Below are 25,189 nucleotides of genomic sequence, written 5' to 3'. Positions count from 1 at the left end.
TAATAAACGCGAAAGTTTGTATGGGTGTATGTGGATGTTTGTTACTCTTTCACGCAAAAACTACAGAATGGATTTTAATGAAACTTTACAATGATATAGCTCAGACATCAGAATAACACATAGGCTAGAATTTATAAAGATAGTGTGTTTTAAAATATATAACAATAAATGTCAAGTAAGCAGGAAAAAATTCTGCCATCTGCGAGCTATTCTGGAGTACGCGATCCTTATATCAAAATAAATACTTTTACAGCTTCTGGTTTTATATTAATTGCGTTGCGTCTTTGTTCTAAACCCGTTTTTCTACGCGGGGGGGGGGGGGGGGAGGGGCTGGATTTTCATTTTGTATTTGCAATGTGGGTTTTATTTTAAAACATATTTTTACTTTCTTCTATATCTAATATATAAAAGAAAGTATTGGATTCGTGCAAATTTTCGAATTTCGAATTTTGACGGATTCGAACGTTTTGAGGTGTGCTGAGTCCATTTCGACTATTTTTGGAAAATGTCTGTCTGTCTGTGTGTGTGTATGTATGTGTGTGTGTGTGTGTGTGTGTGTGTGTATGTGTGTGTGTCACGTCTGTGTGTGACCAGTTTTTTTGTGGCCGCTCTACAGCAAAAACTATCGCATGAAATTGAATGAAATTTGGTACACATATGTGACCCTATGTGAACTTGTGCCCATTGGTTTTTGGCGCGAATTCCTCCAAGGGGGGTGGAGCAATGGGACGTTTTTTGAGTTATGCATGATTGCTATTCCTCAGGAAGTAACTGGCGGAATCGAACAAAATTTGGTCCATATATTGCCCCTAACTGGAGCAGGTGCTGATTCAATTTTGGTGTCAATAGCTCAAACGGGGGTTGAGTTATAGAACGTTTTTTGTCGTGAATTGTGACTGCTGTATCTCAAGAAATAACGAACGGAATCAAACAAAAATTTTTTGACAAGTAGCCCTTAGTGGGTATAAGAGCTGATTTTATTTTGGTGTCAACAGCTAAAAAGGGGGTAGCGCAATCGCCCGTTCTTTTTTTCCATTGTGAGTGCCCTATCTCAAGAAGTAATGCTACGTTCTGTTTGAAATTTGGAATATATGTGAATCCATACGTAAACAGGCTTTGGTTCAATTTTGACTCCAATCGCTCCAAGAGGTGTTGATTTTTTTTTTTTTTTTTGCGAATAAAAATAGTTTTATTAATGCAACAATAAGAAAGATAAATCGTAATAGATTGTCGTCTGCGTATTTCTTGTGATTTTAATTGTATGGAAATGATCGGAAATATTATCTCAATGAATTAAAATTTTTAACTGTTGCCATCCTATGTTTTTTAATAAATAAAATATTTGTAATTAATTCAAGTAAGGCTTTTAAAGTAACTTTCAATTTTCGCTCCTTGCTTTGCTTTTACAATAATTCAGACATTGGGATGGTCGTCAAGTTTTTGCATGTGTCATTTTGTTTTTGTTAGGAATATTGCTTCCTCGTCAAGCATGGGGAGGGATCAGAAAAAGGAAAAATATAGAAGAAAGTTTCGTGATGGCCACAACATACTAGTTTTTTCTTGGTGGAGAGGATTGATTATTTTAAGTTAATTAAATTGCGTATATGAGTTTTTTTTTCTTCTTCTACGGGAGACAGGATTTTCCATTTGTTCTAGAATGTGCTTTTTCATTACGTTCTTTTTCCTCGAAGGAAAGGGAGAGAGAGGGGTTTTTGTTTAAAAGTGTTAGTCAAAAAGGTCAGAGCGCTAATAGATTGGAGTTCGCTTCCTTCGCTGATCAGCTGGGTTCCGGTAGCTTGGTCGCTTTGCGAGATGCCGTTGGTGGTGGATTATTTGACATTTTAAAGCAACAGTTAATGAAATTTAATGCTTTTTATTTCTTTGGAGAAATATTTTAAATTGCAAAGGAACTTCTTTTAAATATTTTTTTATGACGCGTGCGGGAAAGGGAGAGTCTCCTGCATTCAAGGGAAATTCTTTAAATTCTTAGCACGGGCATCGCCGTGCGGGTACAGAGAGTAATTTTAAAAATTTTAAGCCACTCTAACGATAGCTATCTTACTATCATAGCGCACCTGATGACTGTAAAAATTAAGACTTTGGGGTGCATCATTTTATTTCCTTAGTACTGTGCAAAGAATTTAATATTGAATAATAATAATAACAATAAACGATGGAGTGAGAACGAGCAAAAGAGGTTTTTTAAGTTTCATTCAGTATTTTATACATATTTCAGACACAAAATTTTAAATCAATACTCAAGTAGAAAAACTTATAAATTCAACACAGACTAAATGGGTCATTTCATAAGTATTCAGTGTTACGTACGGGACATTTTGGAGTCACATTTCGAAATATTTGTATTTTTTCTCTGAGAAATACAAATAAAAGGGGAAAAAAAATATTTGAAACTTTGTGATTTTTATTTTCAGTGAAAGAAAAACAAATATTTCGAAATGTGGCTGATTAATATCCCGTACGTTACACTGAATACGGTGGAATGACTCATAAATGATTCCTGTTTTACTGAGGCTCGTTACACAGGAGTACTTAAGTCAATTTAATAATTTTTGCATGTCGTAAACCGTAAAGTAAAAATATACATATAAACGCTCTATGTTTGTTTCAGTTAAAATGACTCACTGTACATGCAACAATGTAACAGTTCTGCATTTTATATAACACAATAAGAAATAATATGCTGCTTTTCTAAGCAATCACTGAGTATCAGAAAAAGTTTCAGCTATAGCATTTGTATAAATAAATACATTTAACAAAAATAAAATAAAATAATAATAATAAAATAAATACATAACAAATAAAGAGAAAAAAAAAACAGAATATATTTACCTTGACTCCGGAATGACTAACAGAAGATTTCTTGGAAATGAAAGAGGAAGACGTATCATCCGTCTTATCACCATTTTTTTGTATTTCATTAGAATTTTCCAATTTTGAGTTCGCTAGTTCTTTCCAACTATTAGGGTAGTTGGCAGTCAAATTTCGTCGATCGTCCCTAAACACTAAGTTATCACGACTTGAGCTTTTCCCCAACACAAAGTTCCTCTGCTGCTCATTCTTGGTGTTGTTCGACGATAACCTGAACTCGTCTTTGGGATCGACGACATTCATCGATTCCTGACTGGAACTTTTATCCGACGAACATCTCGACACATTGTCCCACTGATTATTGAACGAAATCTTTCGCTCGACGTAACTAGAGTTCACCACTTTTCGGTTCGTATCACTCTGTGCTAAGGCTCTAGGTGAGGATTCAACGTTAGTGACATTCAGAAGCCTCGCTTGGGGAGACAAAGACCTGGCGGGCAGGTGGTCGCGTATGAGGGTCACTTTCCGTCTTTCGGTGGGCGTGAAATGCAAAGGCAAGTGTCTTTGTCTCGGAGACTGGCGGGCAATAACCATAGGCTGATGCGTGGGGGTGCTCGAGGCAGAACTGCCACTTGTTGAGCCAAAAGAGGACCTGGATGCGGCTCGTACAACGGGCGCACCGTCACCTGAAGTCCTGTTGTGGAACAGGTCCCCTTGCAGAACAGGACTCTGCATGAGCCTGTCCAAGTCGTCTGCGTCTCTTTTGACACGGCTATCAAAAGCCGTTTCGTACAACCTTCTCTGCCTGGCCGTCATCTCGTCCTCGTCGCAACAGGACTCGGAATCGGACAGCAAGGACTCGCTGGATGCTCCAGCGGCCGGTTCAGAGAACGTTCTATCTTCGGTGGTGTCTAGGGACAGGCAACCGGGCGAGGATGGGGACACCTGTAGGCTGCTGGTGAGCCGGGCACCCACGCTCCACTCCCAGGGCTCGTCGTATTCTTCGCCGGGACGGACGTCATCGTTGGGCGTCGAATGGCACTGCTCCTCATCGCCGCTCAAGTCGGGCACCACGTCGTAGGTGTCTTCAAAGGGAAAGGGTTCTAGTCTAGAGGAGTCGACGATCTCAAACGAGCGACCTGAAAAAGAAGACAGTGAGAGGTGAAGTACTCTAAAGTATTAAAAGTAAAAAAAAAAAAATATGTTGAAGAAACTGAGCAATGCTCAAAAAGAGGGAATTTCATTATTTATTTAAATTTTAACTCTACTAAAAGCGTATTTCATGCACCGAAATTAGAAATATACAGCTTGAATCTCATTTACCCGGATCAAATTTAGAGCATTAAAAAAAAAAAAAAATGTACATACCGTAGAAGCGGATGACTATGGCACAGTTTTATTACATTTCTGACTGTAATTACTCAACATTCATTCGAAACAAAAGAATGAAGTTGCGTTATTATTATGTTTTAGGACCTTGGCTTTTGATTCCGACCCTGAAATAATTTGAAACTTTACTCACACACACCCTCCAGAGCAGTTTTTCTTTGTACTATTCTCACCTTTTCATTGCGGTTGAGAATGGTACAGCACATGTTTCAACGTTTTCATATAGGTTTTGGTGGTTTGTACCATACTCTACCTCTCTTATATTTTAACGGGAGAGTTGTAGGTGTAAGTTATGCTGAAAGTTGAACATTGGAGAGTCAGGTACATCATAAAATCGCGATAAAACAAAGGCTTTATTTTCTTCATAATTTTTGAAGATGAATAATACCAAATCTTATCATCTTTTTCAGGCCACTGCCAAAACTTGCCTCGCTTCAACATTGTTGAAGCTTCAAATACTTATCTACACCCGTGATTTTTCCTGGGTACTTTTTCCCCTGATAACCCAACTCACCCTCCAAAATTTCGACATTTACTGTACCACACTCACCCTCCAAATTGTAAACTTTACACATTAGTAACTATAGCAACATCAAAATATTTTATTTTTGAATGAAAATTGGAGGTCACTTCCTTTTTGTAATATGAAAGCGAGAGGTACGTACGAAATTGCGAATCTTCAGCACTAAAAGTTCACCAACATAAATTTCCGAGCTACCTACAAACATGTAGCACCAGTTGCTCACCACAAATAAATTCACAATCACCAGATCATTCGTCTGGCGGGCCGTTTTGACAGTGACAACACTCTTTCATGACCAGAGAATGTTGCACAATCGTTCCTATAAAAACTGAGCTAGCCCAGAATGCACTAAGGACGCTTATGACGTCAAAACTATAGTTTGTATCATTCTCACCCTCCAAACCATTCTCAACCGCTTTTACGGTAGGTAATTTTAGTTTTGATTGTAAGAACATAACTATAAGTACACCAAACATTCGCTTTTTATTTCGATTTAATGTACAGCTCTTGCATAGATTGTACAATACATTATGGTAATCCAATAGTCATCACTGCAGCTGAAATATCATGATAAAGCGCTTGGATGTTTCTTTATTCAAAGAACACACGTGTTTGAACCAGAAGGACAGTGGACCAATTCGCTGTGAAGAAATTATGTGAAAAAATGTTATGATATTTTTTAAAGTCTTAAAAACAGTTATATTTCATTCTGTAACAAAATATGGTTTTTTGTCTGCTCATTAAAGAATTTGCTTTGGATAGTATCCGTAGTATTTGGATTATTCGGACTTTCAATGATCCAGATTGTCTTTGGTCCCAGTTTATCAGGTTATACGCAGTTTTACTGTACGCTTCAAAAATCTGTTTTATTTTCAAAGAAAAAAAATAGTATCGCGAAAAATGGAGGTGAAAAAAATCGGATTTCTTAAAATATTACACTTAATGCTTTGATATTTTTTCAAATCTGAAATGTCAAACATTTTAAATGTTAAAAATTAAAAAAAAAAAAAAAATACCCCCATATCTCTCCCCCGTCTCTATTTCTCCCTTAGAAAAGCCAGTTTTTTTTTTTTTAATGGAATTGATAAATTTTGTGGTCTTTTTATAATTTTCGTACGGTTCAATCTTCTGAAAATGTCAAGGAGCATTTCTATTTTTTGAAAGAAGAAAAACTAGAAATATTGCTGATCATGATTTATTTGAATAGTTTCTTGCTTTTAAATTTACTTCAAGGAAAAAGGAAGGAAGCCGTTACTAAAACAGAAGTATGTCTTTAAAGGCTTTGAAAGATACACCAATTTATGCTGATACTCCGAACCAACAGGAAGTATTTTTTTTTAAAAATAGAATACATAATAAAAGATAGACAAATATAAATATTAAAAAGAAAATTTGAGTATATTGATAACTATAATAACATGAGTTTTGTTCGCTCTATTTATTGACAAAAAGACCCGAAATTCAGTTTCGTTTTAAGATGTTATTTTTCAGCTTCAACATCCAAAAAAATGTATAGTTGGGGCCAATCTAACCTAGCAGCGCAAGTATAGTGGTTAGAATTTTCGTAGCCTTCACAATAGCCGCGTTAACATGGACCCTTTCGACCCCAGAAACAACCTGCTTAAAGCAGGAAACATCATTAGTATCATTTGTAATAGGTAGAATCAGCAAGAAAGTGCCGAGTAGTAAGAGGAGCGTTCTAGATGATCCTATCTATTACAAAACAATAAATTACAAATGATGTTTCCGCTTCAAGGTCATCCGCCATCTCTCCCTGGTCAACTTTAACCACATTGCCTTATTTTGGGTGAAACTACAAATAAAGCCATTTTTTTTTTGGGAGAACCTCTAAAACATGCTTGTGTCGATCCAGAAAACCTCAAAACGCTCCCCGTCGCATAGCAACCCTGTTACTTATACGAAAACGAAACTATTAAAATTGATGGATAGCAGTTTAAGAAACGAACCACTCAAAAAATTCTCCACCTGAAGTACCTCATCAAAATACGAACTCGAACGTGCCTTGAAGGGGATACAAGGACGTCAGAAACACTCCAACAATGGAAGTCCCTTCCCCGTCCCACCGAGGCGACTTTTATATCGACTGAGATAGGCTACACCACTCTGGGAGGATGACGAAAGCGAGGGCAACTACAGCACCAAGTCATTAGTCAGCAGCAAGCCTCAAGTTTGTCGAGTAAAGAAAAATCTAACGATGTTCCCTTTTCTTGTCAGGCCTTCGACGTGAGCCCTAATGACGAGACACGCAAGGCGTGCGCTTTGTTGGGGAGAGAGATCTTTTCAGGCTGAGTAAACAGACACAATGTGCAAGTCTTCGATACTTTCGGAGAAAGAGAAAAAGGGCCGGAGCACCATACACGCTTGTAAGCAGATCTTTCGGCTGGAATGATGTAATACTGCTGTGCTAATTTCAATGGATGAGATAGGGAGAAGTGTTTCCTGTCAGAGGTAATGACTCAGCTACCATAAATGCAAAACAGAATAAAAATCAAAGCGAAAAAGCAGAATTGCTCTTGCTTCATGTTGCTGGTTCTAAACTTATAGCATTTAGCGGAATAACTGGTTGTAACGACGCGTAGATCCTAATTACTTGGTAAAAGAAGTATGAATTATTTTGTAAAGACAGGTTACATTTTCGAATTGAATATGTGATAATAGAATATCTAATTCAACGTAATTCTTTGTTTATTTTACATAAAAACCACTGTCGGCAAAACATTGTAAAACTGATAAAATGAATTTGCATAACTGAACATTATAGTTCAACATAACTTCAGTTCAATCCATTTGAAATAAGGTAGAAGACATTCACAATGCATTTTTCGGGCCGCATGCAAATCAAAATGGGACAAGCTTTTAAGATACGTACTTTATCCTTTCTGCCCGTATTGATATTACTACACTGTGTTGCAAAATCGAATATTAAAAGATCCCATTGAAGAATCTATCTCGACACAAATAAAAACATTAAAATTGGACAAACAGCAATATAAGAACTTCAGATAACCGTCTCGAAGTTGCAAGAAACCCCAAATATTTTTGTCGGAGTATTTTCAGTAACAAGCTCTTTTCTATGAAAAAGGGGTTTCTTTTTACTCCCAAACATGTCTGCAATTCTTCTAGCTGTTTGTGAGATTTTGACGTAGTTATGCTTGTAACTTATAGCGCGTTCCAAAAGTAATCTACTTCTGAATAATCAATCAGATGACTAACAAGGCAAAAAATAGAGGACATACAAATAAAGCTTTCTATATCAAAATCATAGCAAACATCAAATGAGCATATACATTATCACTCGAAATTTAAAGAATTTAAAAAAGAAAAAAAAATCAACATTCTGTAACCTGGAGATACACTTTTTAAAGACATGCTTGCACAGGACGTTTAAGTACGTTTAGTATCAACAACGTCAAAACACAAGGTTAAGTAATTGGCCTCACTGGTCTAAGATGTTAGTTAAGTGACTATTTGGTGTAGAGAACTTTATGAAAAGCAGCCTTCCTGAAGATCATTACGGTTGGTTGCCCCCATATTTTTGTATTGATCAAGAGAACACCAAGGGAATTACCGACGAGAAAAGAAATGAATTAAAAATTTAATGCATGCGTTGTAGCGTAATGTTTGAGGCACACGCAATTACTGGTTAATATAAATTTTTGTAAGCGGAAAAATAGTTTTTCCTATTGATGCGTCATAAATATAACTTAAGACGAAAACCAAACTAGTAGAAATTATATATTATGTATAAAAAATATCTGCAAAAAAGTACACGTTTTTGTAATGACAGAATGAAATCGCCTGCTTAATTAGATTTTTTCGGAACTCTTTGTTTTAGCGCTAAAAGAAGTTTTAATTAATATTTTTTCAATGCCTCTTGAAGATTTGATTGAAAATTTCGGAGTGCAAACTCAGACGTTGAAAAAACAGCAATTACGTAAAACAATAGAACCGTTGAAGGAGTTAAAAAAAAAACGAAGAGCTTAACACACTCAACATCAAAGAAATTTGTGCTATTTGCTTCATAATTATAAGACAAAAGCAAAATGCTAGTCAAGCTGCTTTGAAGGCGTTCTTCTGTTTTATTTAAATTTTGATCCACTTAATTTTTTCAACACCATAGCTCTGTTCTAATTAAAAAAGTGCGCTGTAATCGACAAAAGAGTCCCATTGAAGAGAGAAGCAAAGAATTATTTTAAATAACAACTTCATTGGAATAGGTGCCTCGGCAAGCAATTCATTTAGATGCTAAGATTAAAAAAAGGGTCTTGAAACAAAAAGGGGGACGAGAAGAAAGAGAGAGAGACCAGCGAACTGGAAAGTTACCGTGACGAGGGCTAAAGAAAAACACGGAGGAGCAGGAGAAGCAATTATTAAGATACGACCTTTGAAAAGAAAGTTGCCATTCTCACTAATTACCGACGTAAGAAGCGACAAAGACCACGCTAAATAGAGCGTAGGTACTATTACAGCGTGCTGGGGGCCCATTAGGAAAAGAGACTAGAACCACAGGTAGAGTGTGCAACTAAAAACAGTTTCCAACCAGCAGACGAGGCAAAACGGTCCTAATGTAACCACCTTGCTTTTGCGAACACATCAACAACGCAGTCCCGGGCTTTGCTCTAATAGCTAGAGCAGTATAATTACGACGTGGCGTGCTGAAGATGGGGTTGGGGTGGGGAAGATGGATGGAGGAGAAGGGATGGTGTCTTCAAAAAGTTCTCTCCGCATCGCCTAATGAGAAGTCCGGTGGCCATTAAGAAAGGATTTGGTGCGATCTTTAGCGCGCAATTAGCAAAGCCCCCGGGCTTTCGGACTGAGAGATTCCGAGGCTTGACGAATGGTCCTTTGAGAGGCTTCGTTTTATTGGTCGGATGTGAAGTTTGCGATTTGTTTTAATCTCCGAAAGCTGCTGGGCGGAGACTTAATCCGGATAAGAAATGCCCATTGAATGTCTGATTTACATTTTGAAAGTGGGGTTCTATTATTTTTAAGAATACAACGATCGACATAAGAGTAAAACTAAGTTAAAAGAAAATTCTGTAATACCGTTTACGAAAATTTTAAAGCAAGATAAATTAGAGCGTTAATTCGGTTTGATTAGGCTTTATTTTTTTTAACAATGTAAAAAAATCATTCTAATAATTTAGCGTAAATTAATTCTTTATTTTTTTTTTTACTTCCTTTTACAAAAAAGGAAGTATTGTATTCGCGAAAAAAATTTCACTCAAAAATCGGCCTTAATTTCTATTTTGCTCACCCCCGAATGAACGTTGGGTTTTTTTTCAACTCGACCACACGTGGATATACGCCTAGATACGTACAAACACCCGAAATATCCATTTTGACGATCCCCGAGTTAATTACGAGTTTTCTCGTGACTTCTGTATGTACGTATGTGCGTATGTGTGTATGTATCTCGCATAACTCAAAAACGGTATGTCCTAGAAAGTTTAAATTTGGTAAGTGGACTCCTAGTGGGGTCTAGTTGTGCACCTTCTCTTTTGGTTGCATTCGGATGTTCCTAAGGGGGTCTTTTTGCCTCTTTTCGGGGGGAAATCATTGCTAATTTCGATGTAAACTCAAGTGGTCTTATAATTTGGCGGACACTTGGCGATATATCGCCAGTCTTTTGGTCACCAAGTTTTGTCACCAACTTGGCGACATTTTTTTTTTAAAATCTGGTTTTGATTTGGCCACTGTTGGTGATATTCTGAGAGTAAACTATTGAATCGCATTAAAATTGCCAATAATGGGCAAATGACATTAAATTGGAGTAAAAGGAAGACATGTGATGCACACATCAGCTCGTTTATCTTACATTTGCCATCAACTTAACGCATTTTATTTCTCGACAATACCATTTATTTTTAGTTTCATTTTTTTCTACAATTAATTGATTGGTTTACAATTTTAACTGATTAAAATGCAACAAATAAAAGTGGAAAAAATTCAAACTTATTGATGGATTGATTTCACCTTGAAGGGGAAATTCTGTAGCAAACTAATTATCGAATAAAATGAATCTGTTTAAATTAACTTAACTAGCCACAGTTCATACAAGTACGTGATTGAAAATTGAAATACACATTAATTTATAGTTGTGTTATAAATGTTATCGATTGCATAAATTTCGAAAAGAATTCAAAAATAAACGTCGCATTCTCTGATGACCAGTGTTTATACATAATTTGAAATACAGTCGAGTCCCAATTACCAGAGTTGATCGGACCGACAGCAACTCGAATTTTGTGGACGACACAATAAAATCGAAGAGAAACAGATTTTAATAATAGTAGAGATTAAATAGTGAAAAATTAACGAGCATACGGATAAAAAAAATAACAATAATAAGTAAATAAATAGCACTCCTTCAAAGCAAAAGTGCGGTATTGGACTAAAAACGCCAAAATACCAAGAAAAACAAACCGCCGACTGAACAGGCAAATGACAAATTTTAAGCAGTTGGTAGACTGGAAAAAACAGTACATTAATTACTCTGTCTCGAATTGACAGGCCCCAGATTAGCAGGAAACTACAACAGTATCTCATGCAAAGGTTTTAGTAGTAAACGCAAGCCCAAAAGCACCACAATAGGCAAGGAAATATAGTAAGCGGAGCTACAGTCACCATATCGTCGCCTCAGAGCAACACTAAGACATCTAATCCCAGAAATAACACTAAGATATCCTACTGTTGCTCTGAGGCGACGATATACAAAAATACAGCCAGTCTTCGCTTAGGAGAAACTCCGATATAAGCTTTTCATTTTAGCTTCATGGTATTACCGAGCGTATGATCCCCATGTTATGAGATGCACAAGAAGGAATCCACGAAAGAAGAAACAAAGAGCAATATTCCCTAATACAGGAGCTTATGAGTAACATTTTCTAAGTTAACAGGGAAGGTCATAAGGGTTAATTGCGGAGGAGGATGACTTCGCGACTTGAGAGATGATTAATAACTGTTGAGAGGATTACTTAAATGTGAACGGGAATAATTTAAGAGAATATGAAGAACGAGGGGAAGACTCATTCAATATCACTATGACTTAGAGCTCGCCAAATGCCAAGCAGATTGAAACAGCCATTTTGTTTCTCAGAAAGGGGTTATGCGTTGTACAATTTTGTGTACACAAAATGACTGAAAATCTTGCATTTTTAAGTATTTGTTATAGCTTTTAGAAATAATGCTGCTTTAAAAGAGAGAAAAAACATCTAGGAAATGACAAGCAATTTTTTTAACATTTAAGTGATTGCGCTGGTGTATGTTAGGTATCGTTGCCATTCTATACTGCATCAATTTGAAATGAATTCGTTCCAGTGCCTTCTCCCTCCCCCTATCTGTCGTAAATTTGGAATGACTATTGATTCATCTCGCTCTCATTCTCTCTGTCTCTCTCTCTCTATTTCAGAATAAAGATTAATAGCTCTATTTTTCTCAAGAATTAATAACTCTAATATGCGATGCAACAATCCAAGTAAGAAATAAAATGGCCGAGACAGGTTGAATAGGAGGATTACTACTTTAGCAAAGCTGATTTTCTCAAGAGAATAAATTATAATTTCATTCTTTTTGCACTTTCGTGATTACTATACCTCTTCGTGTAGCTGCATTTAAGTACATTTGGATAATGTTTAATACATTTATTCTCTTTTGAATAAACTGTACCTGAATATCAACATTGGTCTGAACATTTTAGAATCTTAAAAAAATAAAGAAAATAAAACAAGTAGAATAAAACTCTGACTTTTATATTAATGGTTCAAATTTTCATTTAATCTAAAAATACAAGATACATATCATAGGACATTCGAGAATCCCTTGTTGTCTTTTTTTAAGCACAGACTTTTAACAGGTCAGTCCGATAAATCAAAATGATATATGCGTTAAATGACAAATATATTTCATTTTTATAATGAAACATCATATGTCATCGTACTTTTAGAAGATGTTTTTTAGACAAATTTATGTAAGAAAAACAAATTTAGCATTTTGGCGATCTAACTTTAAAATTAAGTTTTAACTTTTTAAAGTGAATTGTTGCCCAAATAAATGCCACATGAAAGAAAATAAAATTATTTATCCACGGTCATTTTTTAAACTTAACGTTTTCTTGAAAATTTATGTGCATACAAAATTTTTGCTCCGTTTACTTTATCAAAAGAGGGAAAGAGGAGGAATCCTATCATTTACTTTCACGAAATTATAAAACCTACAATAAAGTTTTTGTATATTACCTATTCTTCAACAGTGCAAAAAAGAGTTGCACAAAAACAACAAACAATTCACATAAACGCTCAAGAAAACGAAATTTCCATTTAAATTGAGTTATAAGACCAAACTTTGACATCACCGATGAAAACTCTTAATGCAATAAAATTTTTCCAATGGAAGCAAAAACGATTTGATTTCTATTCCTTTAAAGACTTTATCAAATAAAGTAGTTTTCTTCACCAATGCACATCTAAACAAAACTTTTCGTATGTATTTTCCCCGTTAAATCAATTTCAAAGGAAAATCTTGGAAGAAAAATATATTTTCAATAAAATTTATTTATCCTATTCTAACACTTTTCTTAAAAAATGCTCGTGCAAAAATTTCGGCCATATTTTATTAACATAACATTTACTCATTTCAAATGGGAGAAGTGAAAAATAAATAAAGAACATATGAATAAAAATAATGCACTATCCAAACTCATATTTTAAACAAAATTTTGCAAAAAGAGTATAAAATATTCTAACGAATACCCAGGTGCGAACTAAATGAAATAATTCATTTCCTAAACATACACAAAAAGCACAAAAAATATTTAAAAAGAAAACACCGAAACTGAATATTGACATACGAAAGTGTACTAGAATAAATTTCCTATTCAAAAGAAAAATCAAAATGTGGTGTGAAATGGATATGTTAAAGAGAGAAAAATATTTTGATGTATAATGCGGGACAAAAGGTTATGAGCGAGTCATTAACATAATAATAAAACAGCAAGCAACAAGATATCGCTGAATAGTAAGTCTATGAAATAGTGATGAGAATGTATCTATAAAATTGTAAAGTAATTGAACGGTCTCCCCGAAGAGCTCGATAAAAAAGAAAAAGAGAGAGAGAGAACAAGTTACAGCTATTTGTAAATTTATCGTCTGCTGTACTTTTATTATCCATTTATAATCGTCTGCAAACATTTTATATTTCTTTGCACTATTTGATTTAATTATCGTACGTGCATACATCTTTTCTTTATTCATTTTTTTTTATTATTGAAACGGCAATACAAAAACCATCTTCTAAAACCTGAAGATTATTTTTTCACAAAAGAGAAGAAAATTATAAATTTAAAATTTCCAAAAGAGTGGAATTTAAAAAGCAGAGCATTAGAAATTATTATTGTTACTTTCATCAATAAGTTTACTTTGAAAATCGGGGCAATTTATTTATATATACTCACTGCACAGAAAAAAAAAAGTTAAATTCCGGAAGCCAATTTGGACTGGAGGACAGTGGCAGCTTTCCCATATCGCAAATTCTGTAATTACGCGGGGCCTGAAAAGGACCTATTTTCTGGCGAGTAAAAATATTCAGTTGTCTTAACCAGATATTTGTCTATGATGCTACAGCATCGTGTATAGCAGCATCAATTTTTATCACACATTTTGTATTTTACAATAAGCTTTGAATGGGCAGAAAATTTATTTTGGCCTCTCCTCTACATACGTTTCCAACTAATACGCTTGAGGGCCATTTCACGGAAGACTCATTTTGTCCCGTACGTGAAGCTTTATACATTTTATTAAAAATAATAATTTAAAAGGTGGATATGAGAAAAATTCTCTTGCTTAAGAAATCGCAAACTTGTCATATGTCTTCTGGAGCAAAAAATTTCGCCATAACCTTTTAAAATTATTTAATTTTTAAATAAAATACAGGAATACAAAATGGCCGTTATCAGTGAGTGGCCTAAACATATTTTTTTTTCAACGGTTTAAATAATTATTTTTTAACAAATGAGATATGGTTCCTTTACGTTGGAACCTTAGCTTTCAAAACCAACAATTTCTTTCGTCATTTCTTGTATTAATAGAGTAAAAATATTAAGTAAACTACAAGAGGTTGACTTCGGATGTCCCGCACGTGACGCATTCACATCAATTAAATTTCAATTGACAAAGTTATTTAATGAAAATGTAACTGTGTCAGGAGTATCTTTGTATCAAATGTGAAGATTAAAAAATGTGTTTACTCTGTTTAATTAAAATATTAAGATGGATGACAAAATGTTGGGGAAATTTTCGATTCAGATTGTACCGCACGTGACGGTGGAATGGCTCTTGATAGATCATTCACACACACTAAAGTAAACAAAACGTGACTCGATGAAAACATTTAATGCGACGCCCATTCGAGAAAACCCTAGCTCTAATCAAAATAAAATTAAACGAATATAGCAACTAGGCATTCAAGACAGGAATCGGTGCCACTAAAACGCCTCTTTCCACAAATTAATAGCGTAAATTATTAATGGCATTCTAAGAGCTTTGGGGGCTTTTCAAAAAGGACGCTTGAAGATTCAAGTATAGAAGCAGATGTGCTTAAACAAAATTTAAACGCAATTATAAAGCCTGCGAATACCTCATGGACATTTTAATCATTTTAAAACAGACCTCTTTCCTTTTCTGCTGCTTTCTGAGAGCGTACAAAGAAAAATTCACCATTTACTTTGCACGAAATAGTGCCCATCCATTAAGATATGTCATCATTTCCAAAACTAATTACTGAGACTTAAAAGACATTTTTGAGTTTTAATTAATGCAGTATACCTCTGAATATTTCACAAATTCTTGTTTTAATTGATTTAAGCGTTTTAATTAAATCAGTGTTTTCAAACAAAATGAGTTCAAAAGCATTCATGTTTAAAAGCAACTTATGATGTTTGGGTCTGTTATCTTGATTATTATAAAGCAGAACGGTAGTTAGCTGAAAAAACAGAAAAACTGTGGATAAAAAATGCTTATGGCACAAATTACAAGTAAAATGCCACAGAGCAGTTGAAATGTTTGTAATTTCATTTACCAGAAAAACTTTACGTTTAGAAAGAAATGTTAAAAAATGTTTCGCAAAGCGTGATCGTTTTACGATATTTTATGGGTTAGATTTCTTGTAGCAACTACATCTTGTCAGGTATGGCATGACCACGATGCAAACGAACTAGAAGCAAAAGTAGAACACTTCATTTTATAATAGGTAGGATTAGTGATAACGCTCAAGCAGTAAAATGTTTCTCCAGCTGACGTGTTCTCGTTAATTCTACTTATTAAAAAATGAAATGTTCCGTTTACACTTCTAGTTCATCCGCCATATTTCCGTGGTCAAGTAATAAAACAGAAATTTTTATTTCTTATTCGCGAAAAATGACATCAGTTTTAACATTCATCCAACCACCTTAAGTTAATCTGATAAAAGTAAAAGTCAATAAAACTAATCTTTGATATTTTACATTCTTTTAAATTCTCAAATTGGTGCTTTTACGTGCAGCAAAAGTTAGATATGAACTTCCAAAACAATCAAATTCAAACCGAAATACAACATGCTGGCAATGCATTCAAATTATCAATACAACGATTGTAAAGTAACTAAATTAAAAGAAATTTCCAGCAGAAAGAATCCTACTGCTAAAACTTTCTTATCGAACTTCAACTGCTAAGAAACTCAAAAATCTCATCGCTCAAGTGTCGGAGCGTAACAAGGAGCAATTTCGAGGGCAGTTTCCTCTTATTCAATTATTTTTTTTTATACTCTTTTGAGGAAGAAAGTTGCCTGAGGTCGAGAAGGGATATTTATTGATCAAGAAAAAGGCCCGTTGAGTCTGCGTCAAACGACATCACTAGAGTTTTCGAAAAGTTATGAAGTTTGACTTTTCGGGCTTTGTACTTCCGGGGCACTGAATGATAATTGAATTTGAAGGAATAAAAATATTGAAATGTCTTTTTTCCAAATGAAAAACGAAATGCAAGCGGTTTAAAAAATCGAGATAGTACATTACAATACAAATGATTTCGTTTGTCAGTAGATGAATATTTGGGTTAGATTTTAAAAAGTAAAATTAAATTCAGTTTTGAAAGATTAAATTGCTTCCAAAACAGTAATAACAACTATTAAGCAATGTTTTCTTAACTTTATTTTTGAACGCCTTTTTTCTTTCTTCTTTTTTTTTGATACAAAATTAGTATTTTTGATCAAACTAAGGCAGAAATCAAAATTAAAATGCTTTGTTCTTTCATATAATCCAGATAAAAAACGAGACTGCCTAGTTAAAATGCTTTAAAAGTTATTCGTAATACATGCAGAAATTAAAAGAAAGAGAAAAACAAGTAAAATAAACGGCAGAAAACTTAACTACTATTTTCAGCCCTTTCAAAACGATATTAATTATATTCGATTGAAAAATTATCAACATTTAAAAAATTAACAACTTAATACTTTCGGATGATTACGATCGTTACTTCACAAAATAAATTTTGCATTTGTTTTAAAATACGTTTCTTTTATTGTTCTTAAAAGTTTTACTGCCTTCAACTTATCATTCAAAACTTATCATTCATATTGAATCACTGATATTGCTCAAACTAATCTTATCATATTTAATGAGATGAATATAAGAACTGAAATATAAATTTAAATACTTCCGAGACTTGTTAACAGAACCACCCAAACGAGGCGAAACCTTTCGCAAGACAAATAGCAAATGAAGTAATGGTTTTCAAGGACGTAATTGAAAAGCAAAAATATTTAATTTCAGTGAGAAACTTAATCGGAAACTCCAAGTATACTAATGCAAGTAATTAAAAACTTAAGCCAATATTAAGAATTTTAAAATGAACACATTACACGTGAACATATTGGATCATTATTTCTAATTAAAAGAATATTCAACACAAAATGCAATATTACGACTCGGTTTTAAAGATACAAACGAGGAACAACAAAGTATTTGAATTCATTTTGCATATTTTTTGCAAAACAACCGACATAAAATATTAAGTATCAAATAAAAAATTAAAGAATGAAAAAAAAAAAGGAAATCGTTTTTCTGATACCAAAAAGAACATAATAAATACATACATACATTAATCGGACAAATAAACGAGTTAACGGAAAACAACAGTTCCTTAACTCCGCCTAGATATTGTTATCCCAGCTATTTAAGTATTGTGGTCCAATAGCAAGATTTACAGGGGTGAAATCGCTAAAAGCTTTGGGATTTATATTTATTCTCCGATTTTTTATTATTCGTTTTTGAACACATACATGACATAATAGTATTTAATAATGACTGTTTAAATTTGTTTTTAGTTCGAAGATAATTTAAATCAATACGAAAAAAATATTATTAGGATAATCTGTGGCATGAATTGCTTCTGTAGTGTAACGACAACAGTTAGGTTCACTTTTGCTGCCGCATTTACACTATTGATAATGCAATAAATTCATGCATTTCTGCCCAAAATTAAGACTTTCTTTGGTTACTTTTGAGGATTGTGTTTTTGATTAAGAATGTATTAAATAAATTTAAGTAAAAAGTTTTTTAATACTTAAACTGTTAAAAAAAGTTTTACAATGTTTAACATAACCTGAAGGAAAAACGAATGTTCAAAATGCTATTATTTTTAGCTTCCTCAAAGAGTTAACACTCAATTTATTTTTAAAAGTAAACCATGCGTGTTTCAGTAACAAACCACTATTTTAAACAGATGAGCAGGAGTTTAGAAAATAAAACAACATAGTTCTTCATGTTTTTCAAAATTAAAGCTAACTAATTTGACCTCTTTACGTCAGTACTCATGAACTAAAACTTACAGTCAGTTTGGGTTGACTTCCGAGAAACCTTGCTCATGGAACGTGGTTTTCCTTGGCATCCATTGCCCCTGCCCCCCTCCCATCCCCCCGCTCCCTTGAAAGACAACGGGGCTGTTGACATGCGAAGAAATAAGAAATAACTTTGTGCAGAAGAGTAAAAGAAAATATACCAACATTAAATTGCATTAATTGGCAGAGAACTGCAGACACGAGTTCAAGGAACCCCTTTATTCAATGCAGAAAAGTGTTTTTTGGGATGCAAAGTCCGGTAACGTCGTTATTGAGCAATCACGATTGCTTATGGTTCTCACTTGACCGTCCTTGGCGTTGTGGTTCCTTTTTCAGCTTGGACCAGGGGCCTCTGCAGCACCACCGCCCACCGGCCTCTGCAGGCGCGTCGGAATCCGCTACATGCTCACACACATACACACTCACATATACACACACGCCTACGTACATACACACAGGTCTACGCACACACACAAGAGTACACATGCATGCACGTGCGCCCACATACACACACAACTATGCACACTTAACCACCCAGGAGGAGGGGCAAGCTTGGGGGGACTGGAACCGTTTCTAGAAACAATAACTCCAATGAGTAGGGTCTTGTGATTGCGAAATACATAATTTGAATTCAACATGTCAGAAATCAAATTAATTTAGTTTCTTTATTTTCTTTTATGCAAAGAAATGTTTTCGGTCAGCAACATCTGGTGTTAATAGAGATAGTCTGTCTGATTTTGAGATACAGATATAACGTAGGCAAGAAAACAGGCTGCTCTGGTAGAAAAATATAATGAAGAAAATCCCAACTTCGTACCTTAACTGACAGATTAAAAATAGTTTACCTCCCGTGTGCAATTACCTAGAACGAATCTTACTTCAAGTAGTTTAGAAAAAAAAAAAAAAAGAAAAACGTTTCGAGAAACAGGTAACAGCATGCACGTACAAAATTAATAGATTTATCCCCGGGCAGCTAGAAGTGCTAAATTGACCTGAGGGACAATTCAATCGAATAGTCACATAGTCATTTTAGCATTTTGTTAGCAACAATCGGAAAGAAGACAGCGAGAAAATTGAGCCTCAGGGAAAGCAAAGAGAAAAACGAGCGCTCTCTACAAGTGCCGCAATATATTTATATATATGTTGCACATTCCCACGTTCCTTCTAAAACACTTCGGGGTAGAATGCTGAGGAAAAAAGAAGGGGGGAAAAAAAAACTGCCAAACGAACGGCAATTTCGACGGAGTAGATTTGTATTCGATGTCAATTTTCGCTCCGAAGTGGCAATCGTTAAGAAAAGCGCAGCTGAGGTGGAGCTATTACTCGAGATTTGAAAAGAAGTCGATATAACTAAGACAGCATGTCTAAGAGAAAGCTATTTCTCTTGTAATTCGGCTCGAAGTTCACTACTGGGCTCGGATTTGGCTTGATTTTCCAATGCGGGTGTAACTGGGAAAAAAGAGGTTTCAAGCATTTTGCTGTACCTTTTCACATTCTTTTAAAAATCGATGTTGCCAAGAAAAAAGTTCATGATTCTTATTTTTTCTTAGCGTTCCAGTAACAAAGAAAAAGGAATGATATTCTGCAAAACGTAAATATAATGCATTATACAAACTTATCCATTAAAATGGATAGGTATTTCAAGTTTTCTCAATAGGAAAAAACCTTAGAATTATGTCAATATTAAACTTTTTACATGGCAAAGATATTATGTTATATCACTACTGATAATATTGTCTGATATTGATAGTTGAATATTTTTTTTCAAATATTTGTCAATGTTCATCAAATATATGAATGACACTGAAAGTGTAACAACATATGAGGCAGTGAGAAACAAAGGGATGTAAGTGGCCAAATTAAAAATTGGAGATAACCAGTACACATGGTAGATGAACCTCTCCTCTGTCTTGAGGCAAGAGATTGTACTAGTAGCCCTGGTAGGTTCTTTATACAGCATGATTTAGAAAAACTTTTCAATGATAGCCTACCTAAGAAGTTATCTTTAAACGCAATTTCTAATCAAAACTAGAAAATGTCCACTTGCATCCCTTTGCTTCTCACTGCTTCATATGTATAAAATAGACACATAAAACATGATATATTTAGCTCAAAATTATAAATGTTCTGCAATTGTTTTGTCGATCCTTTGTGAGTGAATTGTATACAGACGAGAATAGGGTAATGGTGAAACTACCAAACGTCTGATTTTCACCGGACAGTGTAAGATAACCGTCTGGACTGATTTTCAGATTTTAAAACTTTCCGAATTGGTAGCTGGTAATCCGAAAAGGAGGCTTTTGTTTTATCAAGCTAAAAAATTTTACTTTGCATAATTTTAGCCGCACTGAGTTAAAAAAGGGCTAATATGAATCATAATTATGTCACGATGTTTCATTATTCTATGTTCGAACTCACAAAAATGTTTACCTATTCTTAGTTCTGAAAAAAAAAAAAAAAAAAAAAAAAAAAAACCGGGATACATTTTTGCACGATACACTCTAAAAAAAAGAAAAAAAAATCTAGACCAAGAGTAGAATTTTCTTTTACACGTGTTAAATTTAACTTGCTCAGTGAAGTTTTGGAAAATTACTTTGTATATCATCTACAGGAGACACACAAACCGATCCAGACAGAAAAGATCGTAAATACCTAAATGAGCAAGTAACGTCGCTTTCTCCCGAACGTGACACCAGACAGCGGGTTTAATTACATTCGGCGGATGTGTTGCAGTGGGTATTAACTGGAAGCTAACACTTTTGGGAAGCGCTCTAATTAAAAACGCTCCGGCACGCAGAAAGGGAAAGATTGAGTCCTTTAAGAGTGAAAGTAAAGTGGGAAGTTCATTTGAAAGCACTCTGGTACTAAGATATTTCATGCAAATGTTAAATTTATACTTGATGTTTTATGATAGTGACTTAGAGAACATAGTAGTACTAAGAAAAAGATGTTTACTATTGTCAATGTTAAACTTTTTACATAGGCAATGATAAATGTTTTATTACTGCTGCCAATATTGTCTCATATTAACATTTGATTTTTTTTTTAAATAAACATTTGACAATGCTGTCTAATGTTGACATTTAAGATTGCTTACTATTGAAAATATTATCTAATATTGGCAATTGTATTGTTCACTATTGCCAATATTGTCAAATATTGGCAGCTGTAGTTGTACTGTTTATTTTGCCAATGTTATCAATAATGGCAACTGGATTGTTTACTATAGCCAATATTACTTATTTATTATTCTCAGCGTAAATGTAATGTAGTAGCAATGGATATGAAGTATAAATTTTTTGTTTTTCCAGAATTCAAGAAAGCTTGTTCATTTTTTTAAAAGGTAAAAGTAGCAAGAGGGATTTCACCTCAAAACAAAGGGAAGAATTCTTTTGAACATGCTACACTAAGATATTTAATACAGATGTTAACTTTGTGCTTAACATTTTGTAATAGTGGGTGAAGAAGCATAAGAATATACACAAAGAAAAAAAATGAATTGTAATGGATATGAGATCATCTACAAAATTTGCGGCTCAGATCTTTAAATAAAATAGATTTGAAATAATCATAAAATGTACAGAAAATTTGACCACTTATGTCAGAAAATTCGAGCACACAGCCGTGAATCCACTACGAAAAATACAAGCACTTTTTTTTTTTCCAAATACGTAGGAAAACATTAAAAAATTAACACGAACAGTTTGCGGGAATGCATTAAGAAGAAAGAAAGTTTAATTTCTCAAGGACGTGCTTAATGGGAAATAATAAAACCTAATAAGAAATAATTAAAGACTTTAAATTAGATAAATCAATGGAGATATAGTGGAAATAAAACCTGTTAGAAAAAAAAAAACAGACGAATATTTAAGATAAATGTCACTATTTAGCACGACATAATGCGAAAGGACATAGCACGGATATGTGCGGAAATATTTCAGTGGTGATGGCGAAAGAAAATAGTTTTGACATTTAAAACGATTTTAAAGAAAAAAAAAGTCCCACGAAAAAGCGGGCATGTTATGTACGTAAAAAATACTTTGCAGCATGGAGGACCAAATTTTAATGAACAATCTAATTTAAAAACGCAGACGAGAAAAAAATAATTAAATTATTTAGCTTGCTTCTTTTTAGAATGACAAACATTCAAGGTTATTGAATCTTTTCTTACCGTAGGGTTTGAAACAGAACATGTTATATGAAAGTCAAACAGCGGGATATAAATGCAGGAATGAAATTGCAAAACACGTGTCATAGGAAAAAACGCAAAGAAAATTCAATATAAAAAGTATTTACAGCTGTCGTAAAAAAAAAGAATGATAAGAAAGAAAATTTACAATTTCATTTTTCATTGAAAAGAAAACGATCACCAAGGTCAGTAAATAAGTTCAGCATCGCAATTGGTTATTATTCGTGAAAAAATTCAAATTGCTGCCTGTTAGAAACATTTTAAATTACCTTATTAAGTTTCTTATTGACTTAAGAATATTTTCCAATACATTTCTCTAATAGAGGAACCCCGATAATTCGGATTAATTGGGATCCGACCCAATCCGGAATATCGAAAACCCAGATTATCTGGAGAATGAAAAAAGTAAAATAAAATAAAACATACTTACTGAAAATCACCTTAAAAGGAAACACATAGAATTACAAATAAACAGCAAACATGTTTACTTCGTTATTATAAAGTCTAATCTTCTCCTGTGACAGTTCAATTTTTTTCCTATCGAGGGAAAAAAAATGATTCAAAAGTTGCATTGCCAAGAAAAGGGAACTCAATCAACGTCATAACACGGTCTCTCCCTTGAGAGGGTTAAAAAGTTAATGCTATGGAAATTTGACGATCGCTCCTCAAATTAAAAAAAAAAAAATCGATCAAATCGATCGTTTCGGACTAACGGGGTCCGAATTTGAGAGCTTCTACTGTACCTTTACATTTTAACGAGGCTCTTAATTTCCCTAGATATCGCATTTATCTTAATATGGGCAATTAGAAACACACAAAATGTAAATATATAAGAAATTCTGAGATTGGAATTAAACATGCCTAGTAATTATGACTTGGCTAATTTGGGGAGCTAAACTCCAGCCCGCTGTCGCAGGCCAGATTTTAGAAAATCGCGGGCCGTAGTTTGGAGACCCCTGACTTAGACAGTAGTCTATAGAATCTCACCCTTGAACACTTGAGTCTATTTCCTAATGTCTAATCGCTTAATGGTCTTCTTATAGGCGAACGGTATTTCGCTTTATTTCAGTAAAAGGACAAGAAACGACAGGAATGCCTGAAATAAGATTGCCTCGAAGCGGAATTCTAGGAATGGTATGCTGCAGAGTGAATGCCTGATACATCATTAATTCTCTTTTCTGCTGATGCAGGGTGCCTTCAAAGAAGGGATGGTAAGATCAGTGATAGGAACAGGTCGTGTTCCCATCACTGATCGAAAACTAAAAACAGCGATACTATTGGGTAAACATATAGATGCATACTTACATACTTACACCCTTGTGCGACTTAATATGAGCAAGAGAAAAAGTTTGACTTTTTCGGTCGGTAATGGCATAGTACCTGTATATCGCTTTTTCTTTCGCAAATGTTATGGTGCAGGTTCAGGAGTCTATCTAGTATTTTTCACAGGGTCTTATTTTTGTGAAATTTGAAATGTAAACCAAAAGTAATGCATTAATAGAGATTATATTTAAGATTTGAGTACTGGTTTATTTATAAAAAGTTGAAAAATTTCATTTATCCACATCTGAGCAAAAGGGCAACGATGCAAATGTCGGGAAAAAAATGATTTTTCCTCACTTAAAATGCTTACAACTATTTTTCTCGTTTATTGCATCCGTTTTTTTTTTTTAATTGCAGGTAGAATATAATCGAAAAATATATTTTTTCGCTCTCTCGAATGAAACCAAAATCGAAACAAAACGATAATTATTTCGAGTAGAAAGATTAGTCATTTTTTTGGTCAAAAATTAAATTTCAAATAAAAAAGGAACTATTTTTCAAATTTTTTTCGAATCTGTCTATAAACCTTCCCGACCATTAACCTAGACAAACTGGAAATTTCAACGATATTGGTCCGGTAATTTCCGAGCTTTTCCCGGGAATACAAATTTGTAGTTAGTGTTTTATTTATATAAAGTTTTAGTTTGTTAAAAGTCCGATTATAAATGTCCTACAGGAATTTTTCCGACGGGTCCATTTTGGTAATCAGATGTTTGTTATTTAATCTCTTTTAACTAGTTAGAATTTTGTGAAGGGTTCTTAAACGGTCCAAAATTTCCTCTGGCCAGACTTTTGAGGCGATGTGTGTTGCTTTTTATGAATTTCTACGCTATTACAAAGTTTTTCAACTTTTAAGTGCTTTTTCATTATTGTGTGTCAAGTTTTTTTTTCTGAAAAATTTTGAGTATGGATTTGACTCAGAAAGTGATTATCATAACTCTTTACAAAAATATTAATATTACACAACTTGAAACTGTAAAACAAACTGAAGTGCAGTCAATAAAATTATTCAGTTAACTCAAGAGACAGGATCAATTTCAAATCGACGG

The 25,189-nt window shown here is 34.1% G+C and overlaps 1 protein-coding gene across 1 annotated transcript in view; it reads right to left on the bottom strand.

Annotated features, from left to right (window-relative positions):
- Positions 1–25,189, bottom strand: part of LOC129224326 (uncharacterized) — a 430,920-nt gene that overhangs the window by 70,945 nt on the left and 334,786 nt on the right. Inside the window, exon 3 of the mRNA XM_054858763.1 lies at positions 2,851–3,968. Within this exon, the coding sequence (XP_054714738.1) occupies positions 2,851–3,968 (1,118 nt within the window). The remainder of the gene's footprint in view (positions 1–2,850; positions 3,969–25,189) is intronic.

The sequence above is a fragment of the Uloborus diversus genome, chromosome 6 (assembly GCF_026930045.1).
Source record: "Uloborus diversus isolate 005 chromosome 6, Udiv.v.3.1, whole genome shotgun sequence".
Taxonomy (NCBI): domain Eukaryota; kingdom Metazoa; phylum Arthropoda; class Arachnida; order Araneae; family Uloboridae; genus Uloborus; species Uloborus diversus.
Note: the sequence above shows the minus strand (reverse complement) of the source record. Positions and strands in the feature narration are given on the sequence as shown.